Consider the following 22,102-nt stretch of genomic DNA (forward strand, 5'->3'; position numbering starts at 1 on the left):
TATCATGGGACCCAAAAAGAATATCCGTGTGTTTCGTGGTGCAGCAAAAAAATATCTAGCATCAAACTTCACTTTGCCTTCACAAATAGACATAGACTGTAGAAATGGACATATACTGTTTATATTCATTAGCAATAATAAATCACAAAAAGCAACTATTGAACAACTCAATAAGCTTTATGGCTTCAAGATTTGTAGAAGTCATATTAAACTTCTTCTTAAAGAATCAAAAAACCGGGCATGCAATTTTTTAAGAGATTCTAAACATTTTGTTGACTTTTGCAATAAGCTTTTCTTTTGTCAAATGACAGTATTGCCAACAGCACAGTCATTACAGTCAACCTCAAAATTAAGTAACACTACTTCATCTTTGTCAGTTAACTCATCTCCTAAACATATAAGTGTTTTATCTTCATCTGATTCAAGACCATCATTATCCAGATTAAGAGCTGACCAGTTAAAAGTGTTAAAGAAAAAAGGTAAGGGCAAGATTTAAACATCTTAATGAGAGCATCGCTCGCAAAGACAAGACAATTAAAAGTTTGAGGAATAAATTAAAACTCCAACATTTTAACTTACAGTTAAAAAAGCTTCAAGTTGCAAATTTTCATTTAAGAAAACAGCTAGAATTTGCCCAAACAAAGCTGTCTAATGAAGAAACCATCTTACGCCAACAAATTACTGAAAAGAATGTAGAGATTTCTGCCCTTCAGAATGACATGCTTAAGTTACAGGAGAAGATAGAACAAATGCAGCAAAAAGTACAAAACACCAAGTATAAAAATGTCTTCTCAAACAATATTAGGGCAGTAATCTATGACATGTTGGCATGTCAAGTTCCTACTCACTGTGTGCCACAACTTCTTCATAAAGTTGGAGAACACACTGGATATATATTTAGTGAAATTCCACGTCGCACAACTGTGGAGCAGATGATGCGTGAGCTAGGTGTTATTTCAGAACTCCAGATTACTGAGATAGCATTCTCAACAAAAATTTTGACACTTGGTTTTGATGCTACAACCCAGGAGGGGGTTCATGTAAATGCTGTGCACTTAACAACTAAATCTTTATGTATGGTTGTAGCCATTGATCAACTTGCTGGAGGTACAGCTTATGACTATATGAGTCATATTGCAAAGTCTTTGGATAATCTTGGTAAAATGTATAGTGACTTTTACCAGAAACAATATATTGATGTACGAAGCACTATTATTGGCAACATAGCTAACACAATGAGTGACAGAGTGGCAGTGAACCATGCAACGATAACAAAGTTAAATATTTTTTGGCAGAAATCATTAAATGAACTGAACTGTCACCTTCACCCCTTAGACACAATCACCACTGCTAGCAAGTCATCACTTAAAGCCTTGGAAACTTCAAAAGGCAAGCTTTTTAGTAGAGATTGTTTTGCAGCAAACATTGTTGTTCAGCTCAATAAACTCCGTTACAAGGACAGTAAAGGTAAATAAATAAATAAAGGTAAAGGTAAATAAACTATTTATCATATTATTACTCTAATATTGTTTTGCTGATAAAATTATGATTTTGAATAATATTCTGAACAAAAGTTTGTTGATTAGCATACTTGTTTCAAATTTACAAACAAGTTCTTTGCATTGCACACTTGCTGATAATTTTTTTTATTTTTTAAGGTGATCCAAAAGGCTTTGTTAACTTTTTGGACAAACATGGCCTGCCCAGAGGATTAATACCACGCAATAGAAGAAATAGACTGCACATCCTTTTTCATACATGTGGAGTTTTGATCCATCACTTCCACAAACTTCAAAGTTTTCTGTTTTCTGGAGTAGTTTTGTGTGGAGGACTAAGAAATTGTTTGTTCCAAGACTTCACATCTGAAACAGGTTAGATTTTATGGTGTAATAATGACCTTATCATATACTTTATGACATTATATTTAATTTAAGGTATCCGTGAGATGTGTGCCCTAGCATTAATTGGAAAGCTACTGGCTGGTCCTTGGATGAAAAAGTTCTACGTTGCATCAGGTCATGGACTTGACTACTTGTCTGGCATTCAAGTTGTCAAAGATGTTTGCAATGCACTTGTTGAAAGCAGCACAATGGCCCTTTCCCTTATTCACAGAAAAACAGACTTTTTTGGTGGTGATCTCAACGATCCAGTTTTTAATTCAATTATTGACTTTTGCCCAAGGACTGAAGAAATGAGATGCGCATTAGCCAGCTGCCTAAATGCTATCATTAGTGTTATTGACCGTCAGTATGAGTGACAGTTCAACATGACCTCAACTGATCAATTGAAGTCCCAAAAACTATCGGCACAACCTCATAAGATTGACTCTGAAGAACTTGTAGGTATGTTTAGCGCTGCAAAACAGAAAGCTTGTAATGCCACTCTTTGTTTCTTGTTGTTAATACGACAACTTTGTTTACTTTTATTTTCTACTGTTTTTATTCAATTCTCTTACAACTTTTATACAGAAACAAAAAATTCTCGAGAGCGTAATTATGTACAAAAATAGCGTATGACTTGACTAACAACTTACATCAATTAACTTTAATGACAAGAATTTTATAAACGTAATAATAAAGTTTTATAACGATCAGCTATTATCACATCACCCCAAGAACTAAAGTTCTTAAGTAACATAGTTGTTTAAATATGTCGGCTTTCTCCTTTCTCTGGTTGATCGTCTTATCGCTGGTAATAAATTATCGACGATTTCTCTGCCACCAGCTTCCTCCTCAGCGTCAACAACTGTTTCTTCGGTTTCTTCCTCCCGTGCAGCAAAAATGTCTAAATCTTCAAAATCACTTTCGTCGTTGTCGATCTCTTCACTGATAATAGTTTCTCTTGAAGCGTTTGAAACATTTGAGGCAGGAGCTATTCTCACATCTCGCACATGTCTTGGTACACCATCAATTTCAATATTTGTGTTTGTGAGTATGTCAGTTACAGTACCAATTTTCCAAACTGAAGTGCACTTTGCATCAGCAGGGCGAACGTAAACTTTTTCTCCAATTCTATAAGTTTCCATAACTCGTTGTGATCTTTCCTGAGTTTTAGTGTTTTTCTCCTCTTGAATTGGAAGACGCCAGACGTACATATTTTTCTGAGAAGCAGGTGCAGATTTCTCATTTGTTCCCACCGTTGGTGTTGCATTGTACCAAATTACCGCTAGTAACGGACATATTTGTGCCCTCGCAGCTGTTCGTTTTACTGTGCGGTGGTTACGCTCCACTATCCCATTCCCTGAAGGTCTATATGCACATCTATACTTCTTTTTTACACACCATTTTTCGCATATGTTTGAAAATTCCTTGGATTTAAACACCGCTCCATTATCCATCAACAGTTCTTGCGGTGGGCCATGCTCCCTAAATACGGATTCCAATTGACTTACTACACTTTTGGTATCTTCGCACGGCAACTTTCTCCAAACTGCAAACCGACTTGGTCCACAGTCAATCATTGTTAAATATGGCGACCCTTTATAGTGAGTCACGTCACAAGCAATTCTATACCATGTGTCTGGTACATCTAGCACTCCATTTTCCCATTTTACTGGTGCTGGATCAATTGAATCACATTGGCAACAATTGCGAACACATTCTTCAACGTCTTTTCTTAATACGTACGGAAATCTTCGTTGCACTGTAAACATTGTCCGATTAACGCCAAAATGATGCTTTGAGTGACAATTACTTACCCCAGCTAGTTTTTTAGTATTTCTTTGTGAAAGTTCATTTATCCAAATTTTTGGAACTCTTGTCAACACGTCAGCTTTGTTTTTGGAGGACGGAACCCATTTCAATGTGATGTTTATATTATATTCTTTTATTAAGTCTTGCAATAGAGAAAGTCTCCTTTTAATAAGCATTTCTGATAATCCATTTGATCAAACCCTATGACTTTCAGTCAGCATACTTTTTAACCATCCATGAATTGTTACTGAATCAGTGAATACTGACAAATTCTTTATATGCCACTTAGCAGCTAGGTTTATCCCACGCACCAAAGCATGTAATTCAGCAATATTAATATGCATGACATCATTTATACTTCGAAGCCAGGCTGCATCCTCAATTATTACGCCATTGTATTCTATAGCAACCCCCATTGCCATGCTGCTTGCATCACACCACAATGTCGCTCCATTTTGAATTCCTTCAGCATTCTATTTTCCTCTCACAGAATCACTAACTTCCAATCGGCGCAATATTTCAATCAACCATGACTGAGCTTGATCTCCAATTAGATCATCCCAAGCATCTCCTTGACTATGTCGTTTTATAAAACTGCAGGCAATTCTGAGCCAACCTCCAACAGGATAGTGACCTAATAAGTGTCCACATATCGAAAAAAGTTTCCGTCGTGTTACTTTTTCAGTTTTAATATCTTGTGACTTTGGAATGGTGTTTCCTCTTTTCCAACAAAGCTCCTTTTTTTCATTTCTAAATAGTTGCAAACCCAACACTCGTGCAGTATCGCATTGCTCTGCCTCTTTGGTTACCAATCCATAACGCGCCAAATGATTTACGACCTTTTCAACTGATATTTTTTCCAAATTAACAATTATATCGTCAATGTAGTGGTCAGTTGCTTCACGAATACCTGCATCTAGATTCAACACGCTGCCTAAGATTGAAGACATTATTTTTGGAGCAAAATTTAACCCAAAACCAAGACGTGTAAGATAGTATTTTTCTTCTTTGTAGATTACCCTCTGATGCTCCAATAAACTCGGATCGATGTGTACTTGCATATAGGCGCATCTAAGATCAAGTGTTGCAAATTTGTCACCAAGAGTTCTCCATTTTCTAACTTTTTCATCACATGCATCACTTGTGGCATTATGCGAATTAACGTACTGATTCAATTCGCGAAAATCCAGAACAGGTCGTACCTTTCCTTTATTTTCCTGCTCAACAGCCATTAACGGGACAATCCCTTCTGTACTTTTTTCTTCTTTGTTGCATGGTTTCAACCAGCCATTTTTCACCCATAAATCCATCTCATTATTAAATTGAGGTATCAACTGGGGTTTTACCTTGTACTGCGCGACAGAATTTCTCAGTTGTGGTTGACCTTGTTTCCATTTATATTTAGCAGTCCACTTTGTACCATCAAAGTAAGCATCAAAATCCTTGTCATTTATACCAACACTTTGTTTCTCTGTATAAATTGAAACAAAACCAAATTCAATTTTTCCATTGTACAAGTGCACTCCTCCACAGCGATTAATGACATCCATACCAATAATAGCATCAATACCGTTGACAACACTTTTTAGAATCATTACTGATGCTTTGAGCTTTTTTCCTTCAATGATTAATGTTACCGTAGCTTCTCCCTCCGTTTTCACAGCTTCTCCATTAACAGCCAACACCATAATGTCATGTCTTCTAATACGAACACCAGCTTTCCGAGCTATGTCGTTTGAAATAATAGTTCGGGTACATCCGCTATCAACCAGTGCTTTTCCTGCAAAGGTGTTCACCTGCACAGTGCATATTGGAAGCGCCGTTAGTTGTTTAGGGAAACAGCTGGCGCTGGCAATTCCCCATTTGAGTTTCCCTGATGCAACAAACAAAATCTTGCAATGTGTCCAGATTTTCCACACCTGAAACATTTTATCCCATCACTGACAATTTGTTTCTTCGAAAAACAGATTCGAGCAACATGTCCAGGCTTGCCACAGTTGTAGCAGATAACATCAGTAGCGGATGGTTTCTTAACATTTTTATGGAACTCAGAGATGGTTGTTGAAGCATACTCTTCTTTTGTTTTTTCTGTCATGAGTACTCTTGCATGGTTTAATGCATCCTGTAAACTGATCCCAAATATTTTCACTTGTGCTCGTAGTTGCTTTGAAATTTCACCCGGCAATCCAGTTATGAACGCTCTTAGCAATAATTCTTCGCTTTCAATATTGGCCAAATCCATAAGTTGACGCAAACTGGCCAAATACACATCGACAGATTCACCGTCAATTCATCTCCGATCTCTGAACTGCTCGTAAGCTTGGAAACCATCAACTGCGAATGCATCTAGTAGGGCTTTTTCAATGTCCTTAGCGGAAGTTTTTTGGCTCTCCCCAAGTTGCTCGTATAATGCAAACGCACTGCCTTCAAGAAACAACGGAATGATCAAAGAAAGATCGCCCAACTTTTGCAGCTCTCCCACCAGTTTGATCTTTTTCAACCACACTACAACATCTCCAGATCCATCAAATTTTCCAATCATTTTTGCCATGGATGCCATACCGCCGAAATAGCTTGTTAATACGACAACTTTGTTTACTTTTATTTTCTACTGTTTTTATTCAATTCTCTTACAACTTTTATACAGAAACAAAAAATTCTCGAGAGCGTAATTATGTACAAAAACAGCGTATGACTTGACTAACAACTTACATCAATTAACTTTAATGACAAGAATTTTATAAACGTAATAATAAAGTTTTATAACGATCAGCTATTATCACACTTGTCATCAAAAATTCGCACATGCAAAAATAGGACAACTGACTTCCTTTCTAAAAAACCAACTGATGTACGAAATAAATTGATAGCTTGGTCCATCTCCTCAGCCTGAAAAAAGCGGTTAGCAAACATACAATGCCATGAAGAAATGAAGGTGGAGTTGATTAAATGCATGGCGAAAATGATTAAAATTAAGGAGGACAAAGAAAGAAGAAAAGTAGAAAAAGTATTAAAATCTTGCATGCCTCAGCAGATAAAGCAACTGTTTCCTGATTTGGAAAGTAATGCGGCTGCAGATATTGAAGACATTCTCAATGGTACTGCTGTTGGAAGAAATATATGCCACATGTGGCATGATGCTGACACTAACACCCAATATATAATATGGCAGACTTCTTAGCATTAAAAAAAAGAACAGTGCCATACATATAGTTTCTTATTGGAAACCAAATGAGAATGAGGATGATGATGGTGTTGAGTACGATATGACTAAATATCAACTCTCTGCATACATCATAAGCGGTGATATGGTGATATCATAAACAAATTGTGATTGAATTGATAATAGTATAGTAAGTTTTATTATAAAAAGTAAAATGGTTTATATGCTTGTGTTAATAGATATCATTTACAGATAATAGGTAAGTCAAATTGTTAGAAATATTTTTGCAATTGTAATTATTGTATATATTATGCTCCTCCCAGCATTTTTATTATTTTTTTGTAAAGTTATGAAATGATATATATTTCTCTCATTCATTATTTGTACATATCAGATCTTATTTCAGGAACTGACATCCAATATTTGCTTGGATCCTGATGTATTAACTAGACAAGATGCTGGTGTTTAGTAATTTTAATAAATCAGTATAACTTGATCATAGTCTAGCCATCCTCTAATGGCTAGTCTATGAACAGATCTATACTTTTTCATTATCATTTTTATATATCACATCTATTTTATTTCAGGTATTATTGTGAGGAATTGTCAAAGCAAACATTAGGAGATCGACTTACTTCTATTGATGTTTAAATGGTAAAATGTGTTATGCATCAGGAGTTAAGTTATTTTGATTTATTTTTACCCTAGGGCATACCAGATATAATTTATTTTGTTTATTATTGCAAGGTTTTATCAGAGCATGCTGAAAGTTAGACTTTTGCTTCTGTGGATATTGATACCTTCAGAAGACAAGAATCTACATTTTCTATCTATGATGTCAATGCTGTTTGGTAAATAAAAAAGATGCGTCTTGTTTGGATTAGGCAGTCACAATCATCACGAAAAAGGCTATTTTCATAGCCACAACTCTGTTAAAAACATTATTAAGCAAATGAGTTTTTTTTTGTTTAACTATTTACATTTATAGAAGTGTTCAATTTCTTGGGGGTGGGGGGAGTAGTAATCGAAATAAATCGATTACTACTTTTATTAAAGTGCTATCCGAAAACAGGAGCACGAAAAATAGGTATAACTTAAGTAACCATGAATCTTTAAGTTCGCTTTTGACTTTCTAGCTGGGTATATAAATACACACTATACACAGCATAAAATAATATATAGTAATGGAATACGCCTTTAATTATATACACAGTATTCATTACATATTAAAATATAACATAATATAAGTATAAGGTATTATATTATAATATTTAGAGCCTAATATAATATTATAATTACATAGAGGTTATTATTACGCTTGCATCCGCGATATTTATCATATTAATTTATAAAACTCTATTATTAATTTTTAATTCATTATAAAAAATATTTTATTACTTTAATCAATATGATAAATTAATTAAAATACTAAAAAATTTTTTAACATAACTTTTTTTATTAAAGTGTTAAGTTGAATGAAAACTTAACGGAAGCAAATATTGCGCAAATAAACAATGAAGTTTGATTACAAAACTGCCGTTAGCCGAACATGAAATTTTTATGTTGGTCGCAGTTTTCTTAAGCAATTCTTCTTATGAAATTTTGTTACTTAAATGTGCATAATGTTTTGTAGAATAATTCGTTTTTTATGAAGTTTTCACCATTGTAATACTTAATTAAAGCTCTTTCCAATGATATATAATAATCAAATATATAAATATTTTAATATTTTTACGCACATACCTATATTATATAGTGGTTACAACTGATTATAGTTCTTGTATTTGTGGTTAATTTAATTGAGTCTTTTCCTAAAGCAGTAGTATTCTTTTCTTAACGTATTTGTAACAATTGGCGACGAAGTGAAAATGATGCATTTAGCTAATATATTGAGTTTTTATTTAGAAAAGGATGATTTTATCGAATACATAGAACGGTTTGAAAATTATTTACTAGCCAATTCTACTAAAGATGCAGAACTACAAAAAGCAGTGTTTTTATCAACTGTCGGAGGACCTGCATACAAACTTATTCGTAGTTTGTGCGAAAGTAACACTAAGAATAAAACTTTTACTCAGATAATAATGCTAATCAGGTATCACTTAAAACCTTCCCCAAGCTTCATTGCTCAACCATTCCAATTTTTTAAACGAGACAGGGAGGAGGCAGAATTAATAAATGAATATATCATGGAGTTACGCAGACTATCAGAGTATTGTGAATTTAGTGAGAAATTAAATGATTACTTAAGAGATAGGTTTGTATGTGGACTAAACAATGAAAATGTTCAGCAAAAGTTATTAACCATCAAAAATTTAACATTGGAGACAGCACTAGACACAGCAAGAGCATATGAAGCAGCATATAGAGATGCTAAGGCTATTCATAGTACTAAAGAAGGCCATATAGAACAAGGTGAAGTACACATGATGGATACTTGGAAAAAGTTTGATGTAAATAGAGAATGTTTTCGATGTGGCTACACAGGTCATCTGGCAAACAATTGCCATTTTCGCAACTCAAAGTGCCACACATGTAGCAGAATTGGACATATTAAAAGAAGATGTCGATCAGAAGAAAAAGAATTTGATAGTGGGAAGGAGAAGAAATTAGGAGTGAAACAAATTGAAGTTTGTGAGAGATTAACTAAAGGAAACACTGTTGATGCAGATGAAAACAAAAGTAATTTTTTAGCCTTGTATTTAACAGGTAAGGAATCTGAGAGGGTGAATGGACCAGTTATGGTTAATGTAAAAATCAATGGTAAAGAGGTTGGAGTGGAAGTTGACACTGGGGCTGCTGTTTCCGTAATAGGTGTTTTAGCTTATAGAAGAATAAAAGGAAATAATGAAGGCTAAGAAGCTCTGAAGTAATGTTAAAGACTTATACAGGAGAACTTGTTAGACCAAAAGAAATAGGGTTTGTTGAAGTAGATTATAAAGGACAATCTTGCTGTTTACCTATAACTGTAGTTAAGGGATATGTGCCCACATTAATGGGAAGAGATTGGATTCAGATACTGAACCTAAATGGATAGAATTGTGTAAAGGAATGAGAAATGTTAATGTTTGCAATGGGTTTGATTCAAGAGTAGAAACATAAGTGGCGAAATTTCCAGAAGTGTTTAGTGAAAATTTAGGATGCCTAAAAGATTTTAAATGTCACATACCCTTACGTAAGGATGCGCAACCAAAGTTTTTTAAACCAAGACCAGTACCGTATGCTTTGAGGACTAGGATTGAACAAGAGCTTGATCGCTTGGAAGACCAAGGGGTTTAGAAAAGAGTCCAGTATTCAAAATGGGCAGCACCCATAGTGCCTGTTCTAAAGAATTCAAAAGATCATTTGGGTCCGTTACGTATATGTGGGGATTATAAAGTTACAATAAATCAAGCTGCCCGTCTGGATACCTATTCAATACCAAAAACAACTGATCAGTTAGCCACTATTGCAGGAGGGCAGAAATATACCAAGCTTGACTTGTCCCAAGCATATCAGCAACTTCAGTTAGATGAAGCCTCACAAGACCTTCTAACAATAAATACGCATCAAGGCTTATATCAGCCGACATGTCTTCAGTTTGGTGTTCATAGTACAACTGGGATCTTTCAAAGAGAAATGGATAGAAGGTTGGGCAGGTTAACATTTGTGAAAGTACGAGTGGACGATATACTCATTTCAGGAAAAACTGATAAAGAGCATTTAAGCTATTTTGAATCCGTATTAAGAATATTAAAGGAACCAGGATTAACTCTTAAAGCATCTAAGTGCTCTTTCATGCAACCTGAAGTGGTATTCTGTGGTTTTATAATCAGCCAAGAAGGTTGCAGAACAATAGCGCAAAATGTGGAAGCAGTCAAGGTTGTTCCTTGACCCACTAATGTCAAAGAGTGAAGATCATTTTTAGGCATGGCTAACTATTACAATGCCTACTTACCTAGGATGGGTTCCATTACAGAACTACTCCATAATTTGTTGAGGAAATGGAGTAAAAACAGCGAAAAAGCTTTTCAAAAAGTTAAAACTTTGTTATGCAATGCACCATTGTTAGCCCACTTTGGTCCATAAAAAAAAATCATAGTTCACTGTGATGCCAGTCCACATGATGTGGGAGCTGTTCTGAGTCAAGAGCAGGATGATGATAGTAAAAAATCTGTTAGTTTTGTTTCAAGAACATTAAGTATGGCTGAACAAAATTATGCCCAAATTGAAAAGGAAGGATTAGCATTAGTTTTTGCAGTTAAAAAATTTCATCAGTTTTTATATGGATACAAGTTTACTTTGTACACTGACCATAAACTCTGCTGGGGCTATTTTCAGAAAATAAGGAACTTCCTGCAAGAGCTGCTGCAAGAGTATTATGCTGGGCCCTGCTACTGTCAGCATATGATTATAAACTACTATATTGTCCTGGTGAAAGGAATACAGCTGCAGATGGTTTAAGCTGTTTACCATTAGATGCATCGAGGGAAAAGTCACGCATAAAAACCATGGATGTGGCTATGATGGAGCTAGTAAAAACCCCTATTACAGAGAAATAGTTAAGGATAGCCACATACAATGATCCCATACTAGGAGTGGTTCTAAATAAAGTGTTAGATGGGGGATTAATGATGGAAGATAGTAAAATGGAGCTGAAACCATACACATCGAGGTTTTCTGAGTTGTCAACAGAAGAAGGTTGTTTGTTGTGGGGCGAAGAGTAGTGGTGCTTAAAGTGTTATGAGAAACAGTATTGGAACAGTTACATGATGTTCATCTAGGAGTCAGTAAAATGAAAGCTTTAGCTAGAAGTTGTGTCTGATGGCCCGGAATTATTTCGATATTGAGAACAAAGTAAAAAATTGTGAGACCTGTCAAAGAAATCAGAAGTGTCCATTTACTGAGTCACATCCGTGGGAATATCGATGGAGACTATGGGAGAGGTTACACACTGATCATGCAGGTCCAATAAATGGGAATATATTACTAGTAGTAGTTGACAGTTTCTCAAAGTGGATCGAAGTGCAAAATGTGAAAAGCACTGAAGCCAAAACAACAATTAAGGTACTCAGGAGATTGTTTTCAACCCATGGTATACCTAGAGTTATTGTTAGTGATAATGGGTCTGGGTTTTCAAGTGAAGAATATAAACAGTTTTTGCCTTTAAATAATATCAAACCAGTCTATGCAGCACCGTATCATCCAGCCTCAAGTGGTCAAGCAGAATGAATGGTTCAAACGTTTAAGACCTCTTTAAAAACTTTTCAAGGGAGTGATGTTGAGATGCAATTGTGTCGCTTCCTTTTTAAATATCGCTTAACACCACATTCTACAACTGGAGTTTCTCCGGCTGAACTTTCATTAGGTAGAAGATTAAGAAATCCATTGTCGATGTTACTGCCTGAGGCCATCACCAAAATCAACAAAAAACAGCTTCCAGGTATTTTTAGTAATAAAAGTCGATTCTTTCAACCTGAAGACCTTGTTTATGTAAGGAATTATATTAGGGGGGAGAAGTGGATCTCAGCCATTATTGTATCAGCAGTTGGAAATGTTAACTATAAAGTGTTGACATCGGATGGTCGTATCCAAATTAGACATATAGATCAGATTGTAAAATGTAACGTGAAAGATTGCATCAAACCTTTAGCTAAAACAGCAGAGGGCATGAATAGCCCTTTGTTAAACAATCAAATACCTGAAACAATTGAAATATCAGTTCCAAGTGATATTATGTATGATGAATGAGAACCGATTAACAAGGATATTAATTCCAACAGAGTATGTGAACAGCTTGAAAGTAAAAACGTTGGTCCTGAGAGACCTTGTGAACAACCTGAGTCATTTTCTGAGCCTATTTCTACAAAAAGCCGAAGGTCAGGTCGAACTTGTCGTAAACCATCATATTTAGAACAGTATGAATGATTTATGGGTGGAGGATTGTTGTAACTGTGTAATCCGAATTCCGGCAAAATATGGATGCGCAATGTGTCAGCGATTATTCCGATACAGACCGAGAATGAGCATAGAAGAAATGTGTTCTTGTTGATTTTTGAACTGATGATATTATATAGTGGTTACAACTGATTATAGTTCTTGTATTTGTGGTTTATTTAATTTAGTCTTTTCCTAAAGCATTAGTATTCTTTTTTTAACGTATTTATAACAGTTTGTTGTTTTCAAATATTCGATCTCCAAGTATGCCTTTTTCATCCCTTAGTTCTCTTGCCTCTCTTACCATATACTGTGTAGTGTAAACTCTTGCATTGTAAATTCAAGTGTCCAATGTATAGGGACAAGTGTCACTAATTTTATTTTTTCAGTTATGTTTACTTCTTTGTCATACTTCTCCCTGGCGCTACTGCAGTTTCTCCCCCCCCCCCCCCTCTTTTTTTTTTTTTTTTATGATTGATTCTGATAGAGAATTTTATGCTGATTAGTGATCGACCGGAACAGATATTTTGCCGGAACCGGAACCAAACCGGTAATAGATTCTAAATGTTCCTAACCAGAACCGGAACCGAAAATAAATCCAAACCGGAACAGGAACCGAAACCGGAACCGAAAATAAGTAACATATTTTTAAAAAGTTAGTTCTAATTTAAACAAAAATTAATGTAGTAAAAATAACTAAAATTTTACATTTTTTTTAAAGTTTTTCCGAAACCCAAGGCATAGAGAAGCAGACAATCCAAAAAAATCATTTAACGCCTAAATTATTTTTTGGATTGTCAAAATGCACATTAATCGTTTTCCCCTGTTCGAAGTTGCGCAATAATTTTTACAATGTGCGAAAAAGATGAGCTGCAGGAGCCAAATTCATCTTTAGGAGGTTCAAAATTGTCCATTTGGATCATGACAATATGTTTAAGAAAATGAGCTGGTAAGAATCAGAATGGTGTAACTTCAGCTCAAATAATAGCGATAAAAACATTACAAGATATGAATATTAATTTAAAGTTAATTTAAACAAGAAAATTAATTAGTTTTCAAACAAAGCCAAATTTTATTAACATTAATTCTCAAGCTTAACAACTAATTTAAAAATTTTTTTAATCATTTTTATCAAAATGATCATAACGGTATTATGCTAAATAAAGCTTTATAATATATATTTTCGGTAGCATTTTGAACCGGAAATCCGGCCGGAACCGAAATCTTAAATATGCCCGGAACAGGAATCGGAATTTCGGTTCCGGTCGTAATTTGGCCGGAAACCGGATCCGAACCAAATTCCGGTCGATCACTACTGGTGGGGCCTATTTTTTTTACGAAAAAGAGGCTAACAGTATATATATATGTTACCTTTAATAATTTGATAAATTAAAAGTTTTTAAAACCTTTAAAGGTATTCTGACATCTAGATAAATCTATTTATTCATTTATTATCAAATATTATAAAAAAAGGCTTTTTAAATAAATATTTTCTAGCAAACCCTGGTGTTTTAAATCTGAATATATATATATATATATATATATATATATATATATATATATATATATATATATATATATATATATATATATATATATATATATATATATAAATATACACACGTCTTTTAAAGCCGTCATTAATAGGTGTTAAATATGACAACTTTAGGATGTTTTAAATAAGACGACTTATAGTTTTTCATTTGACACCAGTTTAAGACATCTTTAATACCAATTTCAAGTCGTCTTTCACCCAACAACAAGTCGTTTCAAAACGACTTGTTGTTGGGTGGGAAACGTCCATGATTAAAGACATCTTAAACTGATTATTCCGAAAGACGTCTTGTTCAGATGTCTTACGGATGTCTTAAACTGGTTGTTCCGACAGACGTCTTGTTAAGATGTCTTGCAAATGTCTTAAACTGGTTGTTCCGATAAACATCTTGTTCAGATGTCTTACGGACGTCTTAAACTGGTTGTCAGAAGACGTGTTAATGAGGTGTGGAAAAGCCGTCATAAACACGTCTTTAACTAGTTGCAGACGTCTAGACGAGTTAAAGATAAGTTTTGGACTCTAAAAATACTTTCTATGCTAAAAAAAATGTAAAAAGAAAAAAAAAGGTTTTAAACTTAATAACAATGATGATGTATGCAAAAAATAAAAAATCAATTGGTAGGATTACGTAACTGATAAAAGTTTCAATTACAATGTAAATAGCGGTAAAAATTAATCCAAATATTGTCCAGTTGTATTTCTAGATCGCACACTGGGAACTTAAAAACGTATCTGAATTTTTCCAGTGATTAGTAATTGCCCAAACCGCTGAATCATTGAAAATATCAAATTGAAAAGTGGAAAAGAATAGAACTATGAGTTAATTACCTTTGGTCTGGAAGATATATTACCTTTGGTCCGGAAGATATATATATATATACATATATATATATATATATATATATATATATATATATATATATATATATATATATATATATATATATATATATATATATATATATATATATATATATATATATATATATATATATATATATATATATATATATATATATATATATATATATATATATATATATATATATATGTTCAACAACAGAAATATATTCAGTTAAGAATAAATAACTTATACTAAAGGTGACTCCGATGTGATACGATGAAGAGGAATGGTATCACTTCGGAGGTGCGATATAGTCGGAGGCCGATAGGGAGAATTTCACGCACTCTCCGATATATTTCGAGATTTACGCATCGTCGTACGATATTTTCGCGTAATTTCACAATAAATCGTATTTACAGTGTAAACTAGTAATATTGTGATATTTCCGATGTATTTATCTATAATTACGAGGTTTTCGAAAAATTACAGCAAAATTTTACGAGCCGCCACAATCCATCGAAAAATATCTGAAAATAAAAAGATTAAACCTTTTTTTTTTTACATTTTATTTACATTTCGCAAACCATCTCAATCTAAATACTTTTTAAAGTAAATTATTTTCACATGACTTACTTTCAAATTTATTTACATAGACAAAGAAAAAGTAAATTTTAAAAGTACTTTTACTAGTAATAATAAATTACTTTAACAAGTAAAAGTTACACATTTTTAAAATTAACTTTATGTAAGTAATTTTTACATGTAATATATTATTTTACAATGCTACTTTTTAAAAAATGAATTACTTTTAAATGTAAATATATTTGATAATTTAATCTAAGTTATGTAAAGTAATATTAGTTTAAAAGTAATTTTTTTACATCAAGTTAAGTAAAATGGCTATCCCTAATCAAATTTAATTTAATCAAATTACAGCTTTTATAGCTTTACTAGTTTTCTCTCCATAGGAAATTGATTTCCAATTAATTTTTGATGGATTGTTTAACTGAGGAGGAATTTTGCGAAAATCTTAGTCGGTTTTTACAGTTAATTCACTCTTTTTACAGATTACCATCGCAATTTAATCTTTTTATACATAAAATGAATACTAATACAATAAAGTAAAAATAATTTGTCACAGTTTTAAAGAATTTAGCAAAGCCAATTTATGGCCAACCGCAAGAATAACTAAGAATTTGATATTCACATAATATGATTTACCAGCTATATATAACCTTAATTTTACTTGAAAAAAAACTAATGGGTTATTATGTGCTTTTTATGATAAATGAAATAACATACGAAATATTAAAAACAAAAACATATCTGCCGCATTTTGTAAGATAATTATAATTTTGAATCATTTTTGAAAATGTTTTGAATTATCAAATAAGTTATAAAATAGCCTAGTAAATGAAGGACTAAGCTGGCGAATGAAGGACCAAGGAATTGAATCAAATTAGATCTTGATAAAAAAGTATATTTAAGCTTTTTTCTATTTAGCTATACTTTTTTTTTTTTCATTTTAAAATTAACCTTACAAGTCTATTTTATCATTCACAGGCTTTGTTTACGCGAAAAAAGTTCCCAAATTTACGAATGTTCATCTTAAAAAAATGCCGAAATCTGCTCGTGCCGACAACTAATTTCCTTTATCTTGGTGTAATTTGCTTAGTAATTTGTCAACACGTGAAGTAGTTAATTTATCATGAACAGTCTTATTGAAATGTCTTAAATAAGGCAACTTCAAGACGTTTTAGTTAAGACGACTTACTGTCTTTCACCTGAGACCAGTTTAAGACATCTTTAAGACCAATTTGAAGACGTCTTCAATTTTTCTTTAAGACGACTTGTTGTTGGGTCGGTAATGGTTTAGTGCCTAGATTATTAAACCTATGGTCTGCCAGAGGAAAATGTTGTTGAAGTAATCACGGAAAGTCTTCAGATTAAATCATAATGATTTAATGCTGAAAACTTTCCGTGATTGCTTTTTTTATTTACCCAACAAAACCATACTCAATATTACTGTTTTCTCAAAAGTTTTAGCCTCAGAAGAATGGAGTTTTACGTACTCCCGTCCCTTGTTATATTTATTGGTTTTTAGGTATTGTCTGTTAACCACCGTATTTTCATTTATTTGATCGGATTATAAGTGCTTGAGGACCTTAAACTTTTAACGCACGAGTTTCACAACTATAGGCCGGGTGAATAAAAATGAGCTATTGCTTATACTCAGTAATTGGTCAACTTTACGAGAATAAAAACATCAACAACTTTTCTTAAGTTTTTATTCACGTTAAATTGAGCAATTACTAAGTAAATTGCTTACCTTTACGTGAATAAAAATGAGGAAAACTGCTGAAGTTTTTATTTACGTAAAGCTGACCAATTACTGTCTAAAAGAAATTGCTCATTTTTATTCACCCGGCCTTTTATCAATTTATTTTACTAAAGCTTGGTTTCCAATAGTTGTAGGAATGTCGTACAACAGTTGCACAACAACTTTGTTTTATAATGGAAACATTTTCTAGTGTAAGTTGCACAACTTAACGTCGGTTGTACAACAAATTTTATGTTGTACAACTGCGGTTGTGAGTTTTGAAAAAAATCTATTTCTGCAACAGTTTTTTGTTTTTTGTGCAAAACGCGCAGCTTATTTTTTAAATGGAAACCACACAATAACTGTTGTACAACAATAAAGTTTACAAAACATCGCCATTGTGAGGAATTATTTCAACCTTCCCTGAGACACTAATGAGTCATTGCTTTCTTTATGAACTTGACAATATTTTTCCCATCTGACTGTGAATCATACAATTTACAAACTCAACTCCCCTTTTGCACAGTAGTACAACCGCCTCATTTTAATACATTGAATGCATTAAGACAAATTTGAAAATCCGATTAATGACAAAAGGTGTTCAAGTCTGTCAGGAGACATTCTTAAGTATCGATAAAAAAAAAATTCCCTATCAAATAGCATCATTTTCTTGCACCAAAGAACTAAACGCACCTTGCTGAACGAGTTTTTTAAATAGTTCTCTGACCCAAAACATATGCTTTCTTTTCTTTACGCTTTTTCGACGTCTTAAAATTAAAAGTGTAACAAAAAGTCGATAATTTAGAGTGATATTTTTTTTTATGACGGCCATTTTTTGTTTGTTTACACTTTTTTTTTGAAAGATTTTTGCGCAAATTCAATCTAATGGAAACATTGCGTTGCACAACAATTTACCGCACAACTGATCAAACGAACGTTGCACGATTTTGGTACGACATTTCTACAACTATTGGAAACCAAGCTTAAGATATTTATTAAAAACGGATATCTTGTACGTAAGCAAACTTTTTTTAGTTTCAATGACAGATGAATCATCTAATTAACTTTAATGGTTCAGATAGAAGGAAATGTTGCTTGTTTATAAGCATGGGAATTTCGAAGTTCGAAATTCGATGATTTCGTAATTTCGGATGTTTCGATCTAAATTTCGGTCCGAAATGTATTCAAAATTGGATCGAAACTAATTTCGAGTCGAAATTTTTCCACAAGTTTTGGGTCGAAATAAATTTCGTATCGAAATTTATATTGAATTTCGAAAGACGAAATTTCGAATTTATCAGAAAAATAAATTTCGCGAATTTCGAAAGAACGAGACTGGCAGGTAAATCGAATTTCGCAATTTCGTGAATTTAGAAAAAAACAAAAATCGAAATTTGAAACATACCGAATTTTCGCCTAAATTTCGTCAAATTTGGAACTAATTCGCCTATTTCGTCTTATCTCGTCAATTTTGATTTTATTTTGATACTTTCGAAATAATTTTGTTGATTTCGTGCAATAATTAATAAAACGTCGAAATTAATTTTATTACTTTTGGTAGATTAAATTTTTCATTAAATTTCAACCAGTGGGAGTATTAATTTCGCCTCATGAGTATTAATTTCGCCTCTTTTTTTTAATTTCGATAGGTTCGTTTTAATCTTGCTGGTTTCTTATTAATTTCGATAATTTTGATTTAATTTCGCTGGTTTTGTATTAAATTCGATTTGAATATAAATATTGACAATTTTAACTTAAAACTCATTATCATTTTGTTAACCAAAACTACTACTACTAGTTTCTCTGTGCTACTACTGCTACAGTGCTACTTTTTGGATTTAAATTTGATTTGATTTAAATGTTTCTACTGCAAAAGAAATAATAAATTACAATTTATTTAATTTCATTTCATTTCATTTTATTTCATTTTATAATAAATTAAGGTAAAAATGGGGAAAATAACAAAATTAAATCGAAATATACGAAATTAGAACGAAATAAACGAAATTAAAACAAAATAAACGAAACTATTACTTCTTTTAATAATTTTGTATCTTGTAGGGGAAAATTTTGGGTTTTAAGGGGATTTCGCGAAATTAACAAAATTAACTGAACTAACGAAATAATTTCGACCTTCCAAAATTATATCGAAATCAACGAAATTAGATCAAAATTGTCGAATTTTACTTCAATATGCTGAGTTCTTTCTAATTTCGGTGATTTTGATTTCGAATACCGTCAATCCGAAAATGTGGGTAAAGTACAATTTCGCGAATTTCGAAAAACCGAAATTTTTAAACATTACAAATTCACGAATTTCGAAATTACGAAATTAAAACTTATGTTTAACTTCGTGTCAATTTCGTTACTTTCAATGACCCGAAATTATACGAAATTATTTCGCGAAATTAAACAATCCAAAAAATCGAAATTTCGTTCTCAATTTCGATCCGAAATTGAAACACGAATTTCGTTTCGTTTAATTTCGTCGATTTCGAAGGCCGAAATTCCCATGCTTACTTGTTTAGTTTAGTTGTTGTTTAGTTTCAACCGCAGTTGCAATCTTTAAACCTGAGTCAATTATCATTTTGTTTCCCTCATTTGCAACTTATAGTTTGATTAAGTTCGTTTTTAAACAATCAATCTCCCTTATGTAAACTGGATGTTAATGTTCATGGTACATTTTTGCCAGAGCAATTTTTTTTTCTGTTCTCCATTTAACATCTTTAATCTGTCACGGGGTATGCTTGTATACCTTGAATGCTCGTATAACCTTGATGAATTTCTGAAATAAACGTCTGTGACTTTGGTTTTTGATAGTTTATATGATGTTTTACAGTAAGCTATACTTGCTAACCTCCTTCCTAATTTCTCGTAAAACAGAAACTAATCTATTGCTATGTCAGGAAAAATACTGCAATTTGCTAGCTTTCGTAGTCTAGCGATGAAATTGCTGGTACTATCTTCTTTCTTTTATTATCTATCTCCAAAATTCTAACATACCTTAAAATTTCTATATTTCCTACGTTCATACCTTACGTTTTTATTACTTTCATGCTGGATTTACACATGTTGAATTTCGTGCATTATTTTCTTCGAGTATTTTCTAGACTTTCTTCACATTTTCTCAGCTTAAATTTATGCGTTCTTTTGGACCATTTGTGTAAATCTCACTCGCCAGCAAAAATAATTCCTAATCTTCTCCACGAATCCCAGAAAGCTTCTTAAATCCTCATCTATGCTATTAACTTGGGAACGTCACAACATTAAGAATTTACAACCGAAAAAATTTCTGACATTTATGGGCATAGATTGCGTGAGGTAAAATACGCACGACTGTAATTGAGACGTAAGACAATTGAGACGAAAGAACATCTGCCATGTGTGACGAGGATTATTTCCCGTGCGTGATGAGGATCGTTTGGAATATTCTTGGTAATAAGTAACTAGGTGTAACAAATAATTCAAAACCTACGAATCATACTCTTGCTGCTCCTGAAGTAGTTTTAATTGCACAATTCTTATGATTCTCCCGCTCTCACTACGCGCCTTTGCGGAAAAAAATCAAAGCCAATAAAAGCTAATAAATTTCCAAATGAAACTCAAAGAACTAAACAACATCGTAAAGTTATATCATGAAGAAATTATATCAATTTTGCTTTGGTGGGTAATAACCCTCAGAAGTAACATTATGACCATCAAATAACGACAAACGTTTTAGAATTTTCATTATTTTAGATGTTACAGTAACTCTTTGCCAAGTGGTATTATATAATTACACTTTTTAACTTTTTGCATTTTTATCTTGTTAATATTTTGCATATTTATCCTTGATTTTTCAATAAACTTATATACCCACCCAACAAAAGACGTCTTTAAGACAACTTTAAGACGCCTAGACGACTAATAGATGAGTTAAACACGTCTTAAAGACGTCTTTTGTTGGGTGGGTAGTTTGTGTTACTTGAGTTATGTTGTTTGAAACAGTTCTATGCGAATCATATAAACAGTAATTAATAACTTAAAATTTGTATTGTACTTCAGCCTATTAGATGCTCAATGTGATCTGATTTATTAAAATATAGCTATTATTTCACTGCATAACACACAAAAGAAAAAATGTCACAGGATGTTCAAGGGCTAAATAATCCAGGACAAAAAGTTATCCAAAATCTCCTTAAATGTTTAAGGAATCAACGACAAAAACCTCTAAATGTACTAGAAATTGGAAACGTAAAAAGATTCCTCTTCTATTTTTTTTAAAGTTACCTGTATTTTTCTTATATAACTAAGGATTCCAATGAATCCTTTTGGATCTGAGTGAAAATATTTGTACCCATTTAGTGCAATAAGTCCTGCATTATCTCTAACGTAACTAAACGAACGTAACGTTTTGTTAATTTTATCCACGAACGTAACTAAACGTAATTGACGTAACTAACAAAACTAACAGAGGAGAGGTTGAGTGATTTTTCTATAAACAAGTATTCACAGATATAAAGAGAAATTTTTCAATAAACAAATATTCACAGATATAAAGAGAAATTTTTCAATAAACAAATATTCACAGATATAAAGAGAAATTTTTCAATAAACAAATATTCACAGATAT

General features: G+C 32.7%; 1 protein-coding gene and 1 pseudogene across 1 annotated transcript; both read left to right on the forward strand.

Annotated features, from left to right (window-relative positions):
• The first annotated feature begins 4 nt into the window (after positions 1-4).
• LOC149890853 (uncharacterized) lies at positions 5-7,015 on the forward strand (annotated as a pseudogene).
• Positions 7,016-8,723: 1,708 nt separating this feature from the next.
• On the forward strand, positions 8,724-9,713 carry LOC149890854 (uncharacterized). Its single transcript, XM_090081982.1, has one exon. The coding sequence runs from the start codon at positions 8,724-8,726 to the stop codon at positions 9,711-9,713; it is 990 nt and encodes a 329-aa protein (XP_089938108.1).
• Positions 9,714-22,102: the final 12,389 nt, after the last annotated feature.

This window comes from Hydra viridissima, unplaced genomic scaffold, assembly GCF_058129835.1.
Source record: "Hydra viridissima isolate aposymbiotic clone 2 unplaced genomic scaffold, HvirCarnegie_v1 scaffold_3, whole genome shotgun sequence".
In the NCBI taxonomy this organism is placed as follows: domain Eukaryota; kingdom Metazoa; phylum Cnidaria; class Hydrozoa; order Anthoathecata; family Hydridae; genus Hydra; species Hydra viridissima.

Bases quoted from the DNA above. Each gene is read 5' to 3' on its own strand.
- LOC149890854 (XM_090081982.1), top strand. From the start codon at position 8,724: ATGATGCATTTAGCTAATATATTGAGTTTTTATTTAGAAAAGGATGAT.